Below are 26,120 nucleotides of genomic sequence, written 5' to 3'. Positions count from 1 at the left end.
AACGTGACCATGTTTCAATTTTTAGGACTATCATGGCCGATTTATTCAATCTGTATGTAGTTTTAAAATAGTTCTACGATTCGTTTTAGAATTAACTTCTCATGAAAAATAAACGAAGCGTTGATAGAATAGACGACAGATCCTTCAGACCTTTTCCAGCACAGTCGCTGAAACCGGTAGTAACTGTGTTGTACATCCGAACTTGTGACGACAAGTCGTTCAGACCTTCTCTAGCATAGTCACTGAAACCAGTGATAACTGTGCTGTACGTCAGAGTATGTGTAAACCGGTGCTAACTGTATTATACATCACAGTTTGTGTAAACCGGTGCTAACTGTATATTACACATCACAGTTTGTGTAAACCGGTGCTAACTGTATTACACATCACAGTTTGTGGCGACAGATACTTCAGATGTTCTCTATTTGGTTACTGAAACCGGTCGTAAATGAGCTACGTGTAAGTTTGTGTTCCTCGTGCAGGGATTAAACTTAGATAATTAACCTTTTAAGCGTCAATATGCTGTTCATTTATCCTCAGGCAACACTCAGAGTTAGATAAGCTATTACATGTAGAGAAATGTTGTGTAGACCAACAAAGTTTGCAATGAAAACAGTTTGATAATAAGTAACATATTTATTTACCGACGATAAAACACTACAATGGAGAAGATAGTGGCTCGCGCCACGTCCCTCTGAACCTTGAGCTTTGAAATAGTAAGTAGTTAATTAACACTGTACTAAGTTTTTATAACTGGTATATCTATAGTGTTACGTTCTGGAGGACGTATATAGACTGCATGATATTATAAAGTGGGTTGGATTTAAGTATTGGGCAACGGAAATCCCGTGAATGTGACATTGGTTTTAACATTTAACAGAACCCTTTAAGACATGTCTTCTTTTCCCCACTTTGTAAAACTGAATACCGGGTCTCGAATGCCGTTCGTAGGAATAGACACTGTACTGGTAAGATAAATTGTACCAGAATCTTTAAGAGATCTTTGAACAGACGCTGTATTGTTAACCTAAACTGTACCAGAATTTAGAATTTTAAACGTGTTTGAATGGACCATGTATTGTTAAACTAAATTGTATCACTGTCTTGTATTTAGGTAAGGAAAGCTCTCGCTCGGTAAATCTAATGTTAGTATTTCACTAGAGATAAATAAACAAATTAATATATATATATATATATTATTTATATAGTTTTTTAGTACCACTACCATGGCAACTGTAGGTACTACCCAACATTTCTGTACGAAACCTCTGATATAGTGTATCATGACTAAATACAGTGTTTTGGTTATTTTTACTTAAAACTGAACGTTACACTCGTACCAATTCTATACAAGTTTCATTTCTTATGATAATATTCTTACTTTAAATCATACAATTTTTGTAGCTCGTGCGCTGTTCACGCGATATGTAAATTTATTTATTTATTTTTAACTTAAATACTGTTTTACGGACTCTCACGCAATTTGATTATGGTAGAATATTCGAAAACTTGAAAACTGCGAACATAAATAGCTACTTATTCAGTGTTTTCTTTCATAGAAAAGAAAACTGACGATATTTTGGGAAAATTAAGATATACCAGATATATAATATACGTTATCTCTGTAGATGGAGCCTCATGAAGTATCTTATTTACTAAAAAATGGTATCAACATAGGGTACCGACTTATTGAAACTGTTTATGCTCATAATAATGCAGCAGAGATAGGGAAAGTACTGGAGTCTGTAATGAGATCAGGAAAACTTGAAAGGACAGACTTGTTTATTATTATAAAGGTAATACGTTTAATATATTGGAAATATTTTAACTTCTTAAACCAGCGTTGTTACAACATATTAAATTATATTCTTTAATCAGCCCATTTAAACGTTTCTAAAAGTATGATAATAAATAGTTTTATATGTTTATATTCCAATAATAACTTTATATGTACATAAATAATTTTATATGCGTAAATTATGTTAATTAACAATTTTATGTTTAAATTATGATAATAAATAACTTATGTGCCTACATTATGTTAATGAATAGTTTTATATGTTTATATTCCAATAATAACTTTATATGTACATAAATAATTTTATATGCGTAAATTATGTTAATTAACAATTTTATGTTTAAATTATGATAATAAATAACTTATGTGCCTACATTATGTTAATGAATAGTTTTATATGTTTAAATTATGATAATAAATAATCTTATGTGCGTGAATTATGTTGATAAATAATTTTATATCCGTTTAAATCATGATGTTGAGGTATGTTACACATGTTTTTAGAAATAAAAACTAATACTTTTATATCTGTTTTAAATTTATGTTGTCAGTAATCTTAAATTAATACTGCGTTTCCTTTACGCTTTTTACAGCTACCTATGCGAGACCATCGGCGGGAAATGGTGAAGTATTTCTTAAAGGAGTCGTTAAATCGTCTGCAGCTATCGTACGTCGATCTTCTATTGTTGCACAATCCTACCAATGATGAAGTAAGGTTTTCACCAACAATGTGCTACTATCATATCAAATCAACAATTATTTTTCGATCTGATTACTAGATTCACTCACGGAAGGTGTATTGTATAGAGGGTGCTAGGTAGGAAAGGAAGTTAAGGTAGACTGGCGTTAATCTTACTGTAAATAAATGAGTAATGGGGTATTTCAACGGAAGGTGACATCATTGTAGCGGATTAGTGTGTGGGGGTGTTTTGGGTGTTTTTTTTATACCAAAGTTTCATTGGGCTATCTACTGTGTCCACCGAGGGGAATCGAGCCTCTAATTTTAGCGCTGTAAATCCGTAGAGTTACCGCTGTAACAGTGGGGGACAAGTTGTAGGTTAAACTTGTATATTTGTCGTCACGATGGCCTATTTGCGCTCTGTTTACTGTTGGATTTCGAAACACGATTTTAAGCGTTGTAAGACCTCAGACTTACCAGTGAGCTACAGTTTCAATGTAATGGTTAAATCTGTTATCTTTCAATGTATTTGTGTATATATATATATGTTCTGCAAAAGTAATTAAACCCCGGAAGTTAAAATTTAGAAAAGCATTATAAATAGGATATATATATATATTTATATATTTGTAATTTATAACCAGTACTTCAGAAAAAAATTACATTTAATTTACGATTTCGTTTATTGTTTAATTTATTAAATTATTTCTAATGTCTTCAAAATTTATTACAATTGTCTTACTACGCTGAATGTAACGTAATAAAGAAATTATTCAGTTTCATACCTTGTTGAGACCAGCGCGACCTAGAGTTTAGAATCCTGTTATGTGGACCAGAAGATTATTTTCGAATTGTCGGTTTGTTATAAGAGAGACAGTCAAATAACATTACTTGATTGGAGTGCCCCAAGTGCTAGTTTTCTTGACTAGTTGCATTCATTTATTGAAATTAGAGTCGGTAGGCTTGGGTATATCTTGCACAGCTTTGTGTGGATATCGCAAACAATCAAGCAATTGTAGTAGAAATTGACAATGTACAGGGTGGCCCGTAAGTCCCTACCCATCCACATATCTTATGTATCTAGTGTATCTGTGTACTGTCCCTCATTCTCGCTGCATAATATTATGCACAATACGCTCTACAAGTGTAGGTGGGCTTACATCGCCCATATATCTCTGAAAAAAAAATATATGCGTAATTGAATGTAACATAATAACATATGGATGGGTAGGGACTTACGGGCCACCCTGTATATACAAATACTGTTTACTCATGTAATATTTTACTTATTATTTAGATGCCAACGTTTCGTAGACAATCGTTGCACGATACAAAATTAATCTTCAAAGTTGAACTTTTAATTTCTAAGTTCCTTTAAAAACAAAACTACTCTTGATTCTCGGCTGTTCAGCCGTCTAGTGATTCTCCAACATGGCTGCAGTAGGCTTAGTTAAATGTAAATATCTTGTTGAAAAGTAATAATTATTCTACTTTTAACAGGGACATAAATAAAATGTGGATATTTCATCAAGAGATGAATAAACTTTATAGCGGGTGGCTTACATTAATTTCTTTGAAAAGAACTTGTTTGTTGAAAATCGCAAATTAACGCGCGTACGTAATTTATCACGAAAATGGTAACATGGAAAAGTCGATTCTGATAAACTCTTCGCTTGACACAAAACGTGGCAGTTTAACAATAATCTCAAGCCGGCAACAACAACAAATAATGTTTCAAACAATAGGTTTGTCAGTTGTCTACAGTAAGGATTCAGTTACTGTTGGTGGAACCTGGTGTGAGTTCTATACAGTAAAAATGCAGTTACTGTTGGTGGAACCTGGTGTGAGTTCTATACAGTAAAATTCAGTTACTGTTGGTGGAACCTGGTGTGAGTTCTATACAGTAGGGATTCAGTTACTGTTGGTGGGACCTGGTGTGAGTTCTATACAGTAAGGATTCAGTTACTGTTGGTGGGACCTGGCGTGAGTTCTATACAGTAAGGATTCAGTTACTGTTGGTGAGATCTGGTGTGAGGTATATACAGTAAGGATTCAGTTACTGTTGGTGAGACCTGGCGTGAGTTCTGTACAGTAAGGATTCAGTTACTGTTGGTGAGATCTGGTGTGAGGTATATACAGTAAGGATTCAGTTACTGTTGGTGAGATCTGGTGTGAGGTATATACAGTAAGGATTCAGTTACTGTTGGTGGAACCTGGTGTGAGTTCTATACAGTAGGGATTCAGTTACTGTTGGTGGGACCTGGTGTGAGTTCTATACATTAAGAATTCAGTTACTGTTGGTGGGACCTGGCGTGAGTTCTGTACAGTAAGGATTCAGTTACTCTTGGTGAGACCTGGCGTGAGTTCTGTACAGTAAGGATTCAGTTACTCTTGGTGAGACCTGGCGTGAGTTCTGTACAGTAAGGATTCAGTTACTCTTGGTGAGACCTGGCGTGAGTTCTGTACAGTAAGGATTCAGTTACTGTTGGTGAGACCTGGCGTGAGTTCTGTACAGTAAGGATTCAGTTACTCTTGGTGAGACCTGGCGTGAGTTCTATACAGTAAGGATTCAGTTACTGTTGGTGAGACCTGGTGTGAGTTCTGTACAGTAAGGATTCAGTTACTCTTGGTGAGACCTGGCGTGAGTTCTATACAGTAAGGATTCAGTTACTGTTGGTGAGATCTGGTGTGAGGTATATACAGTAAGGATTCAGTTACTGTTGGTGAGACCTGGCGTGAGTTCTGTACAGTAAGGATTCAGTTACTCTTGGTGAGACCTGGCGTGAGTTCTATACAGTAAGGATTCAGTTACTGTTGGTGAGATCTGGTGTGAGGTATATACAGTAAGGATTCAGTTACAGTTGGTGGAGCCTGGTGTGAGTTCTGTACAGTAAGGACCTGGTGTGAGTTCTGTACAGTAGGGATTCAGTTACTGTTGGTGGGACCTGGTGTGAGTTATATACAGTAAGGATTCAGTTACTGTTGGTGAGATCTGGTGTGAGGTATATAAAGTAAGGATTCAGTTACTGTTGGTGGAACCTGGTGTGAGTTCTGTACAGTAAGGATTCAGTTACTGTTGGTGAGATCTGGTGTGAGGTATATACAGTAAGGATTCAGTTACTGTTGGTGAGATCTGGTGTGAGGTATATAAAGTAAGGATTCAGTTACTGTTGGTGGAACCTGGTGTGAGTTCTGTACAGTAAGGATTCAGTTACTGTTGGTGAGATCTGGTGTGAGGTATATACAGTAAGGATTCAGTTACTGTTGGTGAGATCTGGTGTGAGGTATATACAGTAAGGATTCAGTTACTGTTGGTGGAGCCTGGTGTGAGTTCTGTACAGTAAGGACCTGGTGTGAGTTCTGTACGGTAAGGATTCAGTTACTCTTGGTGAGACCTGGCGTGAGTTCTATACAGTAAGGATTCAGTTACTGTTGGTGAGATCTGGTGTGAGGTATATACAGTAAGGATTCAGTTACTGTTGGTGAGACCTGCCATGAAGTCTGTACAGTAAGGATTCAGTTACTCTTGGTGAGATCTGGTGTGAGGTATATACAGTAAGGATTCAGTTACTCTTGGTGAGACCTGGCGTGAGTTCTATACAGTAAGGATTCAGTTACTGTTGGTGAGATCTGGTGTGAGGTATATACAGTAAGGATTCAGTTACTGTTGGTGAGACCTGCCATGAAGTCTGTACAGTAAGGATTCAGTTACTCTTGGTGAGATCTGGTGTGAGGTATATACAGTAAGGATTCAGTTACTGTTGGTGAGATCTGGTGTGAGGTATATAAAGTAAGGATTCAGTTACTGTTGGTGGAACCTGGTGTGAGTTCTGTACAGTAAGGATTCAGTTACTGTTGGTGAGACCTGGCGTGAGTTGTCTACAACAAAACTTCCTTTTCTGCTGGATTTCGCTATTAGTAAATTGTTAAATATGAGAGTAAACTTATCAAACATGACGTCAGTATCTTTTATCTACAATTAGAAAACTTAGTTTTGTTTTAGCGTAAAGCTACACAATAGGCTCTTTGCACTGTGTTCATCGAGGGGATTGAACCATGTATTGTAGCGTTACGAGCTCTTAAGCTTATTACTAAGTTACATGAAGATAGAAGATGTCCCCCTAACTTCGTAGAATATTTTTCACGAGCTTAACACACGACTTTCCGTTTGCAACTGAGAGACTGAGTATTCGTGAAATATATTTGACATTGTTATTGTTACAATAGTGACTAATTGTACTATAGAAGAGGTTCGTTACGGAGATAATTTATCTGAGTGTCCTTATCTGTATATTTCATATCACTGGCAGAAAGCTTCTGAAGACCCGACAACACCAGGGGGTTGTGTTGATACCAACGAAGACGACCTTATTCAAACTTGGAAGGTAAGTTAACGTTTCGGTCGAAATAGATAGATATGTCGTTTTATTGAATCAGATACCAGTAAAGAGTTTTAAAATAAAAACAAATAATTATTTTTGTTACGTGTAGGGCATGGAAGACGCCTTTCAGTGCGGAATGACAAAGGCAATTGGACTTTCTAACTTTAACCTCGAACGGATCCAGCTGATACGACAGAAAGGTAGAATCAAGCCTGCCAACGTACAGGTGTGAAAAAAACCTTTATTTTGTGAACATTTAGGAAGAATAACTGTGATAAATTATTATAATCCTTTGGTTTATCCATAGATTCTCGGGTCGGCAGGAAGAATAACTGTGATAAATTATTATAATCCTTTGGTTTATCCATAGATTCTCGGGCCGGCATGGCCAGGTGTTTCATGCCGAGAACGTCCACATTTCATCTCGCAAGATTTTTCCTACTGCTTGTTAAAGTAGAGAATGGGCCTCAGCACGGCCAGGTGCTTTGGACGCTCAACTCGTGATTTGAGGGTCGTGGGATTGAATCCCCGTCGCACCAAACACACTCGTTCTTTCAGCCGTGGGGGCGTTATAATGTGACGGTTAGTCCCACTATTCGTTGATAAAAGAGTAACCCAAGAGTTGGAGGTGGGTGGTGATGACTAGCTGCCTTCCATCTACTCTTGCACTGCTAAAGTAGAGGCGGCTAACGCAGATAGCCCTTGTGTGGGTTTGCGCGAAATTCGAGACACAAACAATGATTTAGTAGTTTCAATACTCATATATTATAATATATATATATATAATAATAGTTATTATTATTTCTAGTATATTTAGAATGAAAAAAAAAGGCTTCCTTTGCTTCGGTGTTTAACATCTTAACACGATGCCCACGTTGGTCCTGATTAAAAAAAACAAAACAGTTCAGGGTGTGAAAACTACAAATTAAGAATATTTCTGTTAAAATTATCTTACACACACACACACACACACATGCACACATTTACTAGGAAAGTCCCACAACAGACCATAGATGAAATCATAATTTATCGGATAGGTCCAAGATTCGAGACCCAATTTGCCGCCATATACGCTCTGCGCTTTCGACCTTGTGTTGTTATGGCTGTAAAAACCTAGTATCGCTATTTGGTTAAGAGTAGATGCATAGGCGGCAAATGCTGTTCATTGTTTGCCCTTTCTCTAGTCACTATCCCTAAAATAATATGACATGCCATGTTCCATACTTGAAATTTAAGGATCTCTGACCTGGTCATTTGATCTCACGTGTCGCACAAGATGTAGTTTAGGTTGAAAACACCAAGCGAAACACCACCTGAAAAAATGAATTACGAGACCAGCTTATTTTGTAAAGTAGAGGTTTTGTTGTTGTTGATAGATTCGGTGGATTTACTCTCAAGGAAATTCACAAGTAAAGTATAGCTTTTGACATAAAATATAATAGCAACAAAACTTTTTACGACTACACAGACTCATACTAGCTCCAAGCAAGTGTCCACTTTTACCGGCTGGCTGATTTCCCTTGCTACTAGCTACAACAAGAATATCAAACTGCCAGAAGCGCATCATTGTTGTATGTCTAGCGCTGAAATGGTACCAGCAGATGTTACATCCATACGGACGGTTCTGTAGCAGACACGAGTTTCTCTTCAACATTATGTCAGTTTTCTCAAAATTTCATATAGATTACTTCTGTTTAACATCACCAGAAATGACCCAAGAACTCTATTTTTAAGTTACCTTTTTCTTAACTACATGTTTTTTGTTTTTAAATCATTAGTGACGGTCCGGTTTAATGTTACATTTAATCTGAAGGTAAATACAAAATTTGTATATCAAACAAAACTCGTTACACTGTCGTTTAGCGCATCAATTCACTTGGAATGGTACGTTTGTGAGCTTATAACGCAACAGAGGTCAGAGTGACTGATTTAGAGTGCGCCTTTACGATAGAGGTCAGGGTGATTAATATAAAGTGCTGTATCGATATTGGTCCACTTTTCTTTTTAATATATTTTTCCTAAGTCCGTCGTTTTTAAGGCACGATTCTGATATATGTGAAACAGTGTTTACCGTACAAGAGTATATAAATACTCGTCACTAACGACGAGTATGTGGTGTACTCTGTGGCTCCATTAACCAAGTTATTCATATTAATTAGGCTTCACCGTTGTAAAGGGTTTTACTACAAGTTATAAAGGAAGTACATTCGTAAATTATAATCTATTTTTAGCCTAAATGATCATTGTATTTTTTTCTCCCCTAGTAGCACAGTGCTATGTGTGCAAACACACAATGCTAAAATCGTGTTTCGATACTCGTGCTGAGCACCACATTCTATAGCTTTTTGCTTAATTACAAAACAATAATATTAGTTTTATGTTTTAAATTAGGACAAATAAGACAGTTGAGAAAAATCGAAATGTTCGTATCTAGATTAATAAAGCATCCTAAATTTGGAAAAAAGTATGATTTTTTCAGGCATAACGTCAACGTTTCGTTAGAATTGAGTTATTCAGTGTTGTTACTGTTTATATCTTAAGTTTTATAAGTGTTTATTGTGATTTAAAAATGCGGATATGGACTTCTGCGCGATCAATCTGTTGAAACAGACACTGAGAAATCGCCCTCCTCGAACTTTAGGTGGAATATGGAAAATATGCAGGGAGCTATATTTTGTTTAGGACATGACAGTTTCGCGACAATAGAAATTACGCTGCAAGGCTGTTGTCTAGAAAGACGATATTTAGATATAACATGGCTGGACGTGGTGTCATGGATTGTAACGACGTAACGAGCCTCTTAAAATCGTTTTAATACAATGTATTTGTTCAATGTGGAATGAAAGGAAAAAAAAAGGAAATAGATATAATTTTCACCAACGTAGAAAACGTATTTATAAATATTGTGCGAACTAAATATTTTTTAATTTCACTTGCATTACAATCAAGATTATGTTATTTTGAAAGCGGTAAAAGAGTATAGATAAATGAACAAATTCTAACAGAATCAGGAATAAAGGGTCATCTGGACAGATCCGGTTGTTAAAACTATGACATTTTCAAGAAGAAACAAGATGAACACGAAACGCTAATATAGCACTTCAGAACACAAAATTACTAACTTTTCTTGTTAAGCTAAAAGAGTAACAGTCAGTGTTACCTCACCGTCTTTCTAAGTACGTGTTTACCATACAGAGTTCACAACACACAAGGGTTTTGTACATATACCATCTATATATATTCATGCGTTGCTTTTATAATTGTTGCTTTAGCCTTCATATCATTGAATAGAAAGCGTTTTACTAATGGCATTGCAACGAGATTTTCGTTACGTTATTCGATTTGTTCCGCAATGTACGTGTGATTCACTTAAGATATGTTCCATTTTTCATTTAAAGATAGTTTCTTTAATATAATTGGCTATAAAATTAAAAAAAAAAAAAAACAACACACAAAAATCTCTTGATTATTCATTGATTTTTACATTTGTGATATTTTCGTGTTACCCCATCCCAGCGGTGTGTCCGCGGTCTTATAAGTTAGAAACCGGGTTTCAAGAACAAATTGTTGTTGTTGAATGTCGTCCTTAATACTGAGGTGAGAAACCAATAGGAAGGCGGCTAGTTAACATTACCCATCGCTAACTTTTCAGGCCTTATGTCACATGGAGAACGTTTTTTTCGTATTTTTTAAACACAACGTAGATAGATTAATATGGAGAATTATACTCGGACTTTTGTTTTCGTCCTATTACCGGAACCTTCCCCCATAAAACGCCAAACCCACCCACCCGGAACTTTCCCCGTGCAACAATTTACTGAGGTACGTAAATAAAGTATTTTAACCTAGAGAAAAACTGTGGATAATTCTACAGATCCAATAGGTATTCTTACAACGCACCCATGGTATAAATTGCGAAGCGTGATTTTTTGTTGTTGTTACAGTAACAGAACGCGAATCACAGAACAGCATCTCCACAACCCAATACGCTAATCAGTGGGCTGGGCCTTCCGCCCTATAATTATGTAGGCTATTCTTAAGCATACGGATTTATGATTAGTTTAAATCTCCTAAACTAGCCAAACCTCGTAATATATTACTAGGATTACGGCCACAATCATCTTTAATGGAGTTACAATGTCAGGATCCGGAGTTCGATTCCTGGAGATTTACAGAGTGCAGATAGTCCATTATGTGGAGTTGTAATATGTTGATTTATGACATCGTATGATACATTCGGATAATTACAAATTGTAGATTTCTGGTGTGTTCCTTTTTTCCCGCGGAAGTTACATCAGATAATCCAAAGTGGCTTTGCTATAACACATACACTCACTTTCTAAAATAACTGTAATTGTTTTTATAATTGTTTACTGTGACCTAAACTTTATGTCTGTGTCCTAGGTTCTCTCTCTTCTTTCTCTTTTTAATCACAGAAAAGAAACGGTACTATATTTTTGTTTCGAAACGGTACTATATTTTTGTTTCGAAATTGTACTATATTTTTTGAAACGGTATTATATTTTTGTTTCGAAACGGTACTGTATTTTTGTTTCGAAACGGTACTGTATTTTTGTTTCGAAATGGTACTATATTTTTGTTTTGAAACGGTATTATATTTTTGTTTCGAAACGGTACTATATTTTTGTTTCGAAACGGTACTATATCTTCCCTTATTTCTTTTCTCTTTGCTTCTTTTTTTTTAATTTATTCACATTTTTTGTGTTCTGTTTATCTCAGTTTTACTGTATTCTTTGTTTTATCTACTCAACAATGTTTTGATGCTAGTGTATAACATGTCCCAATTGTTTATTCTGTTGCTGTCATTCGAATTTGTTGTCCACCGAGGGAGTTTTCAATGATTTTTAGCTAACATCTAATGAAGGGCCTTAGCCCGAGACGCTGTCATTATTTAAAAATGAAGTTAAGTGTTTTTCATCTGCTGTTGTATATTTTTCACAAGAACAGTTCTCTTTAATTTAAATGTAATAACATACGACATGGCGCAAAACTAACGTAACAAAGCTGTCGAAGCATTTAAAACTAAGAGTCTTAAAGTATGATAAAATTCGAAACTAAACAAAATGAATTATCCAACAACCTTAATTATAACATGTTATGAACGTATTTTTAAAAGCTATTTATTTTAACCCATCCCAATTAGAGTACTCTACTCGTAATCTGAGGGTTGCGGGTTCGAATATCCATCGCACCAAACATGCTCGTCCTTTCAGCCGTTGGGGGAGGGTGTTATAAGATGACGGTCAGTTTCACTATTCGTTAGTAAAAGAGTAGCCACAGAGTTGGTGGTGGGTGTTATAATTACCTGTTTCCCTCTCTCTAGTTTTACACTTCTAAATTAGGGACGGCTAGCGCAGATATTTCTCAACTAGCTTTGTGTAAAATTAAAAAATAAACGTACCCCCAAGTGACACAGCGGTATGTTACGGACTTATAATGCTACAAACTTGGTTTTGATATCTATGGTGGGCAGAGCACAGATAGCCCTTTGTGTAGCTTTGTGCACAATGACAAAACAAACAAGCTCTATAACTTCAGTAATAGTAGGCCTATTGGTAGTCTAATTTAAATATTAGGCATAATACATAACGTAAGGCTTAGCTGAAATACTACTTGGTAATTTTTTTCTTTTGCTTTTGGCTACAATTCAATATCATAAAACGTCTGAAATAAACTATTTTACAGTTATATCACTGAAGTTATAAAAAATGAATAAAAAATAAACCTTTCTAACAAATCAATATGAATATTGAGCATACGACATAAACACCGTAGTTGGCCTAAGAACAATCAGGTAATAGTTTTGTTGCTAAGCGACAATGTATATTGTTTAGTATTACCAAAAAAGGAGAATGAAAGCATTCTCGTCAACAGAGGGACAAAGGGAATAAAGCCTTTTAGAGTTAGTGATACTGCTGTGGTTCCCACAGAGACACATACGAGGTTGAAAATAAACCAGTGAAATATACAGAAAGTGAAAATCCAAGTTAAATCCTCACAGACGAAAAAAAATGTAAAGCGAATGAAGTATAACTAATCAGGAGCACCACAATACGTAACTATAACTACATAGAGAATACACGAGTAAGCAAAGTAGCAGCTGACAGTTTCTAAAGCTTTGGTGACGAGGCTTCTTTACCATGAGAAATTTTACTTGGAATCCAGGTGGCGTATCGTATCTCAGACAAGAAACGTTTACCGAGTGTCATTAAAATAATAATGATAATGATAAGATAATTGAAACTGTGAGGGGAAGTATTTTGTAGAGGGTCAATAGTTCACATGAAATAACATAAATTATATGGATTATTTTTCAAGCACCAAACCGCAACTGAATTTTATAAACACATTATTTTTGTTGTTGTCTCATTTATTCAAGTTGTGATCTCGTACTTGTTAGCTCTGTTGGCAGTCTATGTTTTTACGAATTTTCCTTCGCTATAGTTTTTCCTATGGGTGTTTCGTAGTTTCCAATTATTTGTACGTTACACACACCTTCTGTTTTCTCGTATTTATCTTTTATTCTTAAGCTACAGGAAACAATAATGCCCTTATACCTTGTGCAGCATGTTAGTTCTCAACAATTAGCGCTTCCCGGTGGTTTAGCACTGGAATTGTCCGTTAAAAAACAAACAGGATTTGGATACCCGTGGTGAGCACAGTGCAATGTGGAACATTGTTCTTAACTTGAAACAAACACAAATGTTGGTTTGTTTTGTTTTTGTTTGTTTTTGAATTTTGCACAAAGCTACTCGAGGGCTATCTGTGCTAGCCGTCCCTAATTTAGCAGTATAAGACTAGAGGGAAGGCAGCTAGTCATCACCACCCACCGCCAACTCTTGGGCTACTCTTTTACTAACGAATAGTGGGATTGACCGTCACATTATAACGCCCCCACGACTGAAACGGCGAGCATGTTTGGCGCGACGGGGATGCGAACCCGCACAACCGTTGGAAGAATGTATGTGTGTTTTCTTATAGCAAAGCAGCATCGAGCTATCTACTGAGTCTACCGAGGTAAATCGAACCCTTGATTTTAGCGTTTTAAGTCCGTACACTGACAGCTGTACCATTGGGTGACTCTTTAATAAATTTCACACAAGTTTAAATGACAAAGTAATCCCTAAAGGAAGAGATGGATAAAACTTGAAAGTTATCTCAGGACGTTTTACTCTTTATATATGTAGTACTCGTGGATTAAGCCTAATTACATGAGTTTATATGTATATATGTGTCCGTAATGTACACATGAACATAAGCTAGCAGTTAAGTTAATATTTAGAAGAAAAAAAAGTTACAAACGCCAAGACCAAACCTATCACAAAATAAAACGTATTTATAATACAAAACAAGCCTTAGAAACAAAAATTTTGCATAATAAAGAAAGGTCGTCAAGTTGTAGACCATAATGTGAGGATAAGACCTGGTCTGGTATTCTATAGATAACATTATAGCCTATGGCTTGGTGCAAACGTTTTCGTTTAAGACCTGTTTTTATTATTAATATATATATGCATACACAAATAATTCAATAAACCTGAACTCATCAGTCAATGGGTAAAATAATATGTATAGTATTGGGAGAGGGTACATCAGGAATGTTGAGAACATAAATCCAGGGAAAATGTCACAATACAAACACGAACACATATCTACTTACAAGCATTTCTATATCAAACCTCGTTCTGCTTCATAAAACAAATGTGTGGAAATCGTGTATTGGCAGTTAATAACTGATTTGTTTTATTACTTTAATTATTATGGTATTGGCAGTTAATAACTGATTTGTTTTATTACTTTAATTATTATGGTATTAACAGTTAATAACTGATTTGTTTTATTACTTTAATTATTATTGTATTAACAGTTAATAACTGATTTGTTTTATTACTTTAATTATTATTGTATTAACAGTTAATAACTGATTTGTTTTAATACTTTAATTATTATGGTATTAACAGTTAATAACTGATTTGTTTTATTACTTTAATTATTATGGTATTGGTAGTTAATAACTGATTTGTTTTATTACTTTAATTATTATTGTATTAACAGTTAATAACTTATTTGTTTTAATACTTTAATTATTATGGTATTAACAGTTAATAACTGATTTGTTTTAATACTTTAATTATTATGGTATTGGCAGTTAATAACTGATTTGTTTTATTACTTTAATTATTATGGTATTAACAGTTAATAACTGATTTGTTTTATTACTTTAATTATTATGGTATTAACAGTTAATAACTGATTTGTTTTATTACTTTAATTATTATTGTATTAACAGTTAATAACTGATTTGTTTTAATACTTTAATTATTATGGTATTAACAGTTAATAACTGATTTGTTTTATTACTTTAATTATTATGGTATTGGTAGTTAATAACTGATTTGTTTTATTACTTTAATTATTATTGTATTAACAGTTAATAACTTATTTGTTTTAATACTTTAATTATTATGGTATTAACAGTTAATAACTGATTTGTTTTATTACTTTAATTATTATGGTATTGGTAGTTAATAACTGATTTGTTTTATTACTTTAATTATTATTGTATTAACAGTTAATAACTGATTTGTTTTATTACTTTAATTATTATGGTATTAACAGTTAATAACTGATTTGTTTTATTACTTTAAGTATTATGGTATTGGTAGTTAATAACTGATTTGTTTTATTACTTTAATTATTATTGTATTAACAGTTAATAACTGATTTGTTTTAATACTTTAATTATTATGGTATTAACAGTTAATAACTGATTTGTTTTATTACTTTAATTATTATGGTATTAACAGTTAATAACTGATTTGTTTTATTAATTATTATTAAAATATAAAATGTGACATTCCTCAGCCAAAATTGACTTTTTTCTTCATTTCGCAAAAAATTTACACTCTTCACCTCACAACTTTTTTTTCTATTGCTTGTTAAAGTAGAAAATAGGCCTCAGCACGGCCACGTGGTTTGGGCGCTGTCCTCGTAATGTGAGGGTCTCGGGTTTGAATCCCCGTCACACCAAACGTGCTTGCCCTTTCAGCCGTGGGAGCGTTATAATGAGACAGTCAATCCCACTATTCTTTTGTAAAAGAGTAGGCCAAAAGTTGGCGATGGATAGTGATGACTAGCTGTATTCCCTGTAGTATTATACACTTAATTAGGGACAGCTAGCGCATATAACCCTCGTGTTTCTTTGCGCGAAATCCAAAACACAAACAAAATAGAGAAATGTATTGTGCCTTTATTCTTAACTTAAACGAATTTGGTATTCCGTAGTGGTTAGTGTGCTGACCAGTGGATTGTACCACGGTGTTCCAACTGAACACACTGTTTAAATATTTTGCCTGGGAAATGTTACAGTTCTGACATTTACGCTATTTGATTAAACGTAGATACAAGGACAGCGGGTTTCTCTAACAGGTTTATCTCTTTCTATTCAGCAATCCTAAATGTAACTGATAATCGGACACACCTGAACCTTTGGAGTACAGTTCTAAATATACCTGACATATGAATAGACCTTAACTTTGGGAGTACAATTCTAAATATACCTGACATATGGATAGACCTTAACTTTGGGAGTACAGTTCTAAATATACCTGACATATGGATAGACCTTAACCTTGGTAGTACAATTCTAAATATATCTGACATATGGATAGACCTTAATTTTGGGAGTACAGTCGTAAATATATCTGGCATATGGAGAGACCTTAACCTTGGGAGTACAGTTCTAAATATACCTGACATATGGATGCACTTGAATCTTTAGTCTGCGACTTAACCGTTTAACTCGTGTTTGTCATAAGGGCTTCTTTAATTTAAAAATCACTTCATACCAAACAATTAAAAGTGTTTGTTTGTTATTAGTACGAAGCTACACAACTGAATGACGGGAATCGAAACCCGGTTTTTAACATTACAAGTCTTCAGACTTAACAGGTAGGCACTGAGGGTGGATGGAGTTAAACAAGAGGGCCTATTATTTCTAGATTATTTTTTGTTTTGTTTCGGAATTTCTCGCAAAGCTACACGAAGGCTATCTACGCTAGCTATCCCTAATTTAGCAGTGTAAGACTAGAGGGAAGGCAGCTAGTCATCACCACCCACCGCCAACTCTTGGGCTACTCTTTTAAGAACGAATAGTGGGATTTACCGTCACATTATAACGCTCCCACGGCTGAAAGAACGAGCAGGTTTGGTGTGATGGGGATTCAAACCCTCGACCCTCGGACTTCGAGTCTAGCGCCCTAATCACCTGGCCATGCCGGGCCTGTTTCTAGAGTAATGTCGATAGATGAGGTAGTAGTATATATATATATAGTATGACTTTTTCTATGCCAAGTAGAATAAAATGATTATTTTATTGTACTCTCTTGTGTTTTCTCACAGGTAGAATGCCACGCCTACTCGTCCCAGTCTCGTCTTTACGAGTACTGCTCACGTCAGAACATCACATTTACGGCTTATTTGCCTTTGGGGTCAGTGGACTCGAATTCTGAAATCTCTAAGTGAGTACTGTTCGTGTAATTAAAGTAGCGTAAAAAAAGAAACAAAATATAATTATATACATATGTATGTGTCTCTTTTTCGTGTTTCCAGAGTAATAAATTAACGTACCAAACTGCAAGGCTACGTTTCCGTGATTCGCGTCCCGTTACCGTAAAAAAATAACAAATCGCGCCACACACTTTCTTGGTCATGAGTGCGTTATAAAAGTAACTGTAATACCGCTTTTCCGTCTCACGAGAGTAGCCGTAGAGTTGGCGGTGGGTGGTGTTAACTTTCTTCCTTCCCTGTAGTCTGTTACTTCAAAGTTACGGACGGCTTGCGCATATAGCTTAGGAGTAGCTTTGACGCGAAATCCAACATAAACAAAACTCGTGTTTCAATACGAACGCCAGTTACAGGGTAATTGTTTACCGACAAAAACGAACAGATTAAATTATCTGAGAAATGAGTGATTACAGTTACTAGAGACCTTCACATGGATATCAGACTGAGACACATATCAATACAATACGAATGATAATATTGTGTTTCGATTGTATGTTGGTTTGTTTTCAAGTCCTTTAATGGTTCATTTTTTACCAGTTGGAAAAATTGAAAGGATAAACCATCAGTTTTTATCGTTTCCTTCAGTTCTTTTTTATATTTTCAAACATATTACACTTTTAATGTCTCTAACTTCGAAGAATGATCTTTATATAGCGCGAAGCTCCATCGAGTAAGTGGCTGGTATCGAACTCGGAAATTTTACAGTCGTAAATTATTAACCTTATCGCTGAACTATTGGAAGTGGGCGTAATAGCGCCAGGTTTCAGTATCGACTATTTGGGTTAAACCAACGAGGGGGAATAAATTTCAGGTTTTTAGCGTCATAAGTTTGAGATTAACCTAGAAATACTCGGGCAGCCTGGATGGAGGCAATTACAAGGATCAGACTCCAGATTTCGGTGTCACATCTTATTAAACTTACTCTGTGAATCTCTGAGAAGTTGGGTACAGCTAATGAAAGGCATCTCGTGGTTCAAGAATGATACAGTTGGAGACAAAATCTGTCGGTGCTGGTGTATGTTATCGTGCGGAACAATACAGTGGGATAACAGTACTAATTACACCGCAGGGGATCGAACTTCTTTTTTTTACGTTGTTAATCTGTAAACCTATCGTCGTTCCATTCAGTTACAGAGAATATAGGCCATTGAAATCGATTCATCACAGAAGTCTCATTGAAGGTTTCGCAACATTAAACATGGTTGGGCTAACCCTTTTATAATGTTTTTTCTGTCCTTTCAATGAATTTTTTTCATTTCAACAATATCTTTTATCTTACGCTAAGTACTTTTTTTAACTACATTTTTATGTACTTTCAGATATGTTAATGAAAATCAAACACCATCCAACGACAAAGTCTTAATTCCTCTGTGTTTAAAACATCGAAAAACCGCCGAACAGGTAAGTCCTCTGTCCTCCACTTGACTTACCTATTCACATCCACAGCTAAGCCAACATTCTCTGTTTATAACATTGAGAAACCGCCGAACAGGTAAGTCCTCTGTCCTCTACTTGACTTATCTATTCACATCCATAGCTAATCCAACAATCTCTGTTCATAACATCGAAAATCCGCCGAACAGGTAAGTTCTCTGTCCTCTACTTGACTTATCTATTCACATCCATAGCTAATCCAACAATCTCTGTTCATAACATCGAAAAACCGCCGAACAGGTAAGTCCTCTGTCCTCTACTTTACTTATCTATTCACATCCATAGCTAATTCAACAATCTCTGTTTATAACATCGAAAAACCGCCGAACTGGTAAGTCCTCTGTCCTCTACTTGACTTACCTATTCACATCCATAGCTAAGTCAACAATCTCTGTTTATAACATCGAAAAACCGCCGAACAGGTAAGTCCTCTGTCCTCTACTTTACTTATCTATTCACATCCATAGCTAAGCCAACAATTCCTGTTTATAACATCGAAAAACCGCCGAACTGGTAAGTCCTCTGTCCTCTACTTCACTTACCTATTCACATCCATAGCTGAGCCAACAATCTCTGTTTATAACATCGAAAAACCGCCGAACAGGTAAGTCCTCTGTCCTCTACTTCACTTACCTATTCACATCCATAGCTAAGTCAACAATCTCTGTTTATAACATCGAAAAACCGCCGAACTGGTAAGTCCTCTGTCCTCTACTTCACTTACCTATTCACATCCATAGCTAACTCAACAATCTCTGTTTATAACATCGAAAAACCGCCGAACAGGTAAGTCCTCTGTCCTCTACTTGACTTATCTATTCACATCCATAGCTAAGTCAACAATCTCTGTTTATAACATCGAAAAACCGCCGAACAGGTAAGTCCTCTGTCCTCTACTTGACTTACCTATCCACATCCATAGCTGAGCCAACAATCTCTGTTTATAACATCGATAAACCGGCGAATAGAAAAAAAAAAGTTCTCTGTTCAGTTCTTGGTTTACCTATTCACATCTACAACGAAGTCAGTAAACTGTTTAAAATATTTGAAAAAAAACAGAAAACAAAAGATTTTGGTCCTTTATTGCCTTTACCAATCCAAAGTTTTAATATAGAATTTAACCTCAGTTTTAATATAGGACTTAACCTCTCACATCTACTTTAATGGTTACATAAGTTCCGGCTAATTTAACTAAACGAAATAATTAAATTAATTTGTTATTACACTTATATTAACTAACCAAACACAATTTGTCATTACACTTATATTAACTGACTAAACACAATTTGTTATTACACTTATATTAACTAACTAAACACAATTTGGTATTACACTTATATTAACTAACCAAACACAATTTGTTATTACACTTATATTAACAAACTAAACACAATTTGTTATTACACTTATATTAACTAACCAAACACAATTTGTTATTACACTTATATTAACTAACTAAACACAATTTGTTATTACACTTATATTAACTAACTAAACACAATTTGTTATTACACTTATATTAACTAACTAAACACAATTTGTTATTACACTTATATTAACTAACCAAACACAATTTGTTATTACACTTATATTAACAAACTAAACACAATTTGTTATTACACTTATATTAACTAACCAATCACAATTTGTTATTACACTTATATTAACTAACCAAACACAAATTGTTATTACACTTATATTAACTAACCAAACACAATTTGTTATTACACTTATATTAACTAACCAAACACAATTTGTTATTACACTTATATTAACTAACCAAACACAAATTGTTATTACACTTATATTAATAAACTAAACACAATTTGTTATTACACTTATATTAACTAACCAAACACAATTTGTTATTACACTTATATTAACTAACCAAACACAATTTGTTATTACACTTATATTAACTAACCAAACACAATTTGTTATTACACTTATATTAACAAACTAAACACAATTTGTTATTACACTTATATTAACTAACTAAACACAATTTGTTATTACACTTATATTAACTAACCAAACACAATTTGTTATTACACTTATATTAACTAACCAAACACAATTTGTTATTACACTTATATTAACAAACTAAACACAATTTGTTATTACACTTATATTAACAAACTAAACACAATTTGTTATTACACTTATGTTAACTTACCAAACACAATTTGTTATTACACTTATATTAACAAACTAAACACAATTTGCTATTACACTTATATTAACTATCCAAACACAATTTGTTATTACACTTATATTAACAAACTAAACACAATTTGTTATTACACTTATATTAACTAACCAATCACAATTTGCTATTACACTTATATTAACTAACCAAACACAATTTGTTATTACACTTATATTAACAAACTAAACACAATTTGTTATTACACTTATATTAACTAACTAAACACAATTTGTTATTACACTTATATTAACTAACTAAACACAATTTGTTATTACACTTATATTAACTAACCAAACACAATTTGTTATTACACTTATATTAACAAACTAAACACAATTTGTTATTACACTTATATTAACTAACCAATCACAATTTGTTATTACACTTATATTAACTAACCAAACACAATTTGTTATTACACTTATATTAACAAACTAAACACAATTTGCTATTACACTTATATTAACTAACCAAACACAAATTGTTATTACACTTATATTAACAAACTAAACACAATTTGTAATTACACTTATATTAACTAACCAAACACAATTTGTTATTACACTTATATTAACTAACCAAACACAATTTGTTATTACACTTATATTAACTAACTAAACACAATTTGTTATTACACTTATATTAACAAACTAAACACAATTTGTTATTACACTTATATTAACTAACTAAACACAATTTGTTATTACACTTATATTAACTAACCAAACACAATTTGCTATTACACTTATATTAACTAACCAAACACAATTTGTTATTACACTTATATTAACAAACTAAACACAATTTGTTATTACACTTATATTAACAACCCAAACACAATTTGTTATTACACTTATGTTAACTAACCAAACACAATTTGTTATTACACTTATATTAACAAACTAAACACAATTTGCTATTACACTTATATTAACTATCCAAACACAATTTGTTATTACACTTATATTAACAAACTAAACACAATTTGTTATTACACTTATATTAACTAACCAATCACAATTTGCTATTACACTTATATTAACTAACCAAACACAATTTGTTATTACACTTATATTAACAAACTAAACACAATTTGTTATTACACTTATATTAACTAACTAAACACAATTTGTTATTACACTTATATTAACTAACCAAACACAATTTGTTATTACACTTATATTAACAAACTAAACACAATTTGTTATTACACTTATATTAACTAACCAAACACAATTTGTTATTACACTTATATTAACTAACTAAACACAATTTGTTATTACACTTATATTAACTAACTAAACACAATTTGTTATTATACTTATATTAACTAACCAAACACAATTTGTTATTACACTTATATTAACTAACCCAACACAATTTGTTATTACACTTATATTAACTAACCCAACACAATTTGTTATTACACTTATATTAACTAACTAAACACAATTTGTTATTACACTTATATTAACTAACCAAACACAATTTGTTTTACATTTATGTTAACTAACTAAACACAATTTGTTATTACACTTATATTAACTAACCCAACACAATTTGTTATTACACTTATATTAACTAACTAAACACAATTTGTTATTACACTTATATTAACTAACCAAACACAATTTGTTATTACATTTATGTTAACTAACTAAACACAATTTGTTATTACACTTATGTTAACTAACCAAACACAATTTGTTATTACATTTATGTTAACTAACTAAACACAATTTGTTATTACACTTATATTAACAACCCAAACACAATTTGTTATTACACTTATGTTAACTAACCAAACACAATTTGTTATTACACTTATATTAACAAACTAAACACAATTTGCTATTACACTTATATTAACTATCCAAACACAATTTGTTATTACACTTATATTAACAAACTAAACACAATTTGTTATTACACTTATATTAACTAACCAATCACAATTTGCTATTACACTTATATTAACTAACCAAACACAATTTGTTATTACACTTATATTAACAAACTAAACACAATTTGTTATTACACTTATATTAACTAACTAAACACAATTTGTTATTACACTTATATTAACTAACCAAACACAATTTGTTATTACACTTATATTAACAAACTAAACACAATTTGTTATTACACTTATATTAACTAACCAAACACAATTTGTTATTACACTTATATTAACTAACTAAACACAATTTGTTATTACACTTATATTAACTAACTAAACACAATTTGTTATTATACTTATATTAACTAACCAAACACAATTTGTTATTACACTTATATTAACTAACCCAACACAATTTGTTATTACACTTATATTAACTAACCCAACACAATTTGTTATTACACTTATATTAACTAACTAAACACAATTTGTTATTACACTTATATTAACTAACCAAACACAATTTGTTTTACATTTATGTTAACTAACTAAACACAATTTGTTATTACACTTATATTAACTAACCCAACACAATTTGTTATTACACTTATATTAACTAACTAAACACAATTTGTTATTACACTTATATTAACTAACCAAACACAATTTGTTATTACATTTATGTTAACTAACTAAACACAATTTGTTATTACACTTATGTTAACTAACCAAACACAATTTGTTATTACATTTATGTTAACTAACTAAACACAATTTGTTATTACACTTATGTTAACTAACTAAACACAATTTGTTATTACACTTATGTTAACTAACTAAACACAATTTGTTATTACACTTATGTTAACTAACTAAACAGTCTGGAGTTGAATTTTTTTAATGTTATTTTCTTTATCATTACTCGTCGGTTTTATTTCTTTCTACATTGTTTATCTATAAATTTGTATTTTTTCTCAGATTTTATTACGTTGGCTCCTACAGAGAGGCATTGTTGTTATATCCAGAAGCATTATAATAAAGAAACTTAAGGAACATTTCAGAGTAAGTTTTATAAGTAGCTACAAGAAGTTTAATAAAGTATCATAATTACAATTAATTATACTTGTCATGCGACATAAGTATTGGGATTAGCTTTTTTCAAACGTAATCTATCAAAATCAGGTAGGTGTTGTATTAATGTCATGTGAAAAGTGTTGAAAAATGTTATTTTGTTCAACACATTCTGACTGCTTTATATGTTAGGTTAGAAGGGTGTTTAGATCAACACATTCTGACTCCTTTATATGTTAGGTTAGAAGGGTGTTTAGATCAACACATTCTGACTGCTTTATATGTTAGGTTAGAAGGGTGTTTAGATCAACACATTATGTCTCCTCCATTTTTAGGTTAGAAGGGTTTTTAGTTAAACACATTCTGAATTCTTTATTTGTTAGCCTAGAATGGTGTTTAGTTAAACACATTCTGACTCCTTTATTTATGGCTAGAAGGATGTTTAGTTCAACAAATTCTGACTCCTTTATATTTTTAGGTTAGAATGGTGTTTAGTTCAGCACATTCTGACTCCTTTATTGTTAGCCTAGAATGGTGTTCAGTTCAACACATTCTGACTCCTTTATTTGAGGTGTTAGAAGGGTGTTTAGTTCAACACATTCCGACTGCTTTATTTCTTAAACTAGTAGGGTGTTTAGTTCAAACACGTTCTGACTCCTTTATTTGAGGTGTTAGAAGGGTGTTTAGTTCAACACATTCTGATTGCTTTATTTGTTAAACTAGAAGGGTGTTTGGTTCGGCACATCCTGACTCTTTTATTTGAGGTGTTAGAAGGTGTATAGTTCAACACATTCCGACTGCTTTATTTCTTAAACTAGAAGGGTGTTTAGTTCAAACACGTTCTGACTCCTTTATTTGAGGTGTTAGAAGGGTGTTTAGTTCAACACATTCTGACTCCTTTATTAAGGTACATATACGATGATTAATGTATTTTACTGCATATAATTCAACGCATATAAAATAGCTCTTACTATAAACTCACTTTTAATGAAAGATTTCCTGGCGTGTTTGTCACTGCAGTGTGTTTGAGTAACCGTATAATCACGTGGAAGAAAACTGTGTACTTCAGTCGTACCACCGTATTTCGCGCTTCTGCAGATACTGTCTCCTGTACCTTGACTTCGAACTAACAAATAATTTTTTCCAGTTTCGAGTTCTGGTTTTTCACATTTATATTATTATATACTTTTCCTCTGCTCATTTTAAGGTTTTTCGTTATCATGAGATGTGAATGGGCTTAATTAAAATCGTATTGAGGCCCACCAAAGACTCCTTTTCAATTTTTACTGTTAGCTCCTTGTCATAAACAAAACAGTTTGTTACAATGATTGATTCTTTTGTTTTCTAGCACATTTTAAAGATGGCGTTTGTGTACTGTTTTTTTTTTTTTTAATTTCACGTAATGCTACACAAGGGCTATCTGCGCTAATCGTCCTTAATTCAGCAGTATAAGACTAGAGAGAAGGCAGATAGTCATTACCACCCACCGCCAACTCTTGGGCTACTCTTTTACCAACAAATAGTGGGATTTACCGTACCATTGTAATGGCTCCCACAGTTGAAAGGGCGATTATGTTTGGTCAACGTGGATTCGTGCTCGCGATCCTTAGAATAAGAGTCGAGCACCTAACCATCTGATCATGAGTCCCAATTATATCGAAAAGGGAGGTCATAAGCGAGTAGTACCAGTTATATCGATACGGTGTAGTTAGAAACGAGCAGAACCAGGTATGTCGAAACGGCATGGTCAGAAACAAGCAGAACCAGTTATATCGAAACGGTGTACTCAGAAACGAGCAGGATCAGTTATATCACAATTATGTGGTCAGAAAATAGCAGGACCATTTATGTCGAAACGGCGTGGTCAGTAACGAGCAGGACCACTTATATCGAAACGGTGTGGTCAGTAACGAGCAGGACCACTTATATCGAAACGGTGTGGTCAGTAACGAGCAGGACCACTTATATCAAAACGGTGTGGTCAGAAACGAGCAGGTGTGCATAACAAACTAGAACAACGTTTCCAAACTACTTTTTCAGACGAAAGAACTTTTTTTTGG

At 33.4% G+C, this 26,120-nt stretch overlaps 1 protein-coding gene across 3 annotated transcripts in view; it reads left to right on the top strand.

Moving 5' to 3' along the window:
- Positions 1-769: 769 nt before the first annotated feature.
- The window catches only part of LOC143231137 (1,5-anhydro-D-fructose reductase-like), a 35,736-nt gene continuing 10,385 nt past the window's right edge, over positions 770-26,120 (top strand). The window contains exons 1-8 of one of the 3 annotated variants that reach the window (XM_076465773.1): positions 770-968; positions 1,629-1,796; positions 2,392-2,508; positions 6,788-6,862; positions 6,969-7,085; positions 17,282-17,400; positions 18,766-18,847; positions 23,968-24,051. In XM_076465773.1, coding sequence (XP_076321888.1) covers positions 894-968; positions 1,629-1,796; positions 2,392-2,508; positions 6,788-6,862; positions 6,969-7,085; positions 17,282-17,400; positions 18,766-18,847; positions 23,968-24,051 — 837 coding nt within the window. In that variant the 5' untranslated portion in view covers positions 770-893. Of the gene's footprint in view, positions 969-1,559; positions 1,797-2,391; positions 2,509-6,787; positions 6,863-6,968; positions 7,086-17,281; positions 17,401-18,765; positions 18,848-23,967; positions 24,052-26,120 lie in introns of all 3 variants that reach the window. The other 2 variants (XM_076465774.1, XM_076465775.1) reach the window with 2 other exon arrangements.

Source organism: Tachypleus tridentatus, chromosome 10, assembly GCF_004210375.1.
Source record: "Tachypleus tridentatus isolate NWPU-2018 chromosome 10, ASM421037v1, whole genome shotgun sequence".
Taxonomy (NCBI): Eukaryota; Metazoa; Arthropoda; class Merostomata; order Xiphosura; family Limulidae; genus Tachypleus; species Tachypleus tridentatus.
This window is presented reverse-complemented; position numbering and strand designations above follow the sequence as displayed.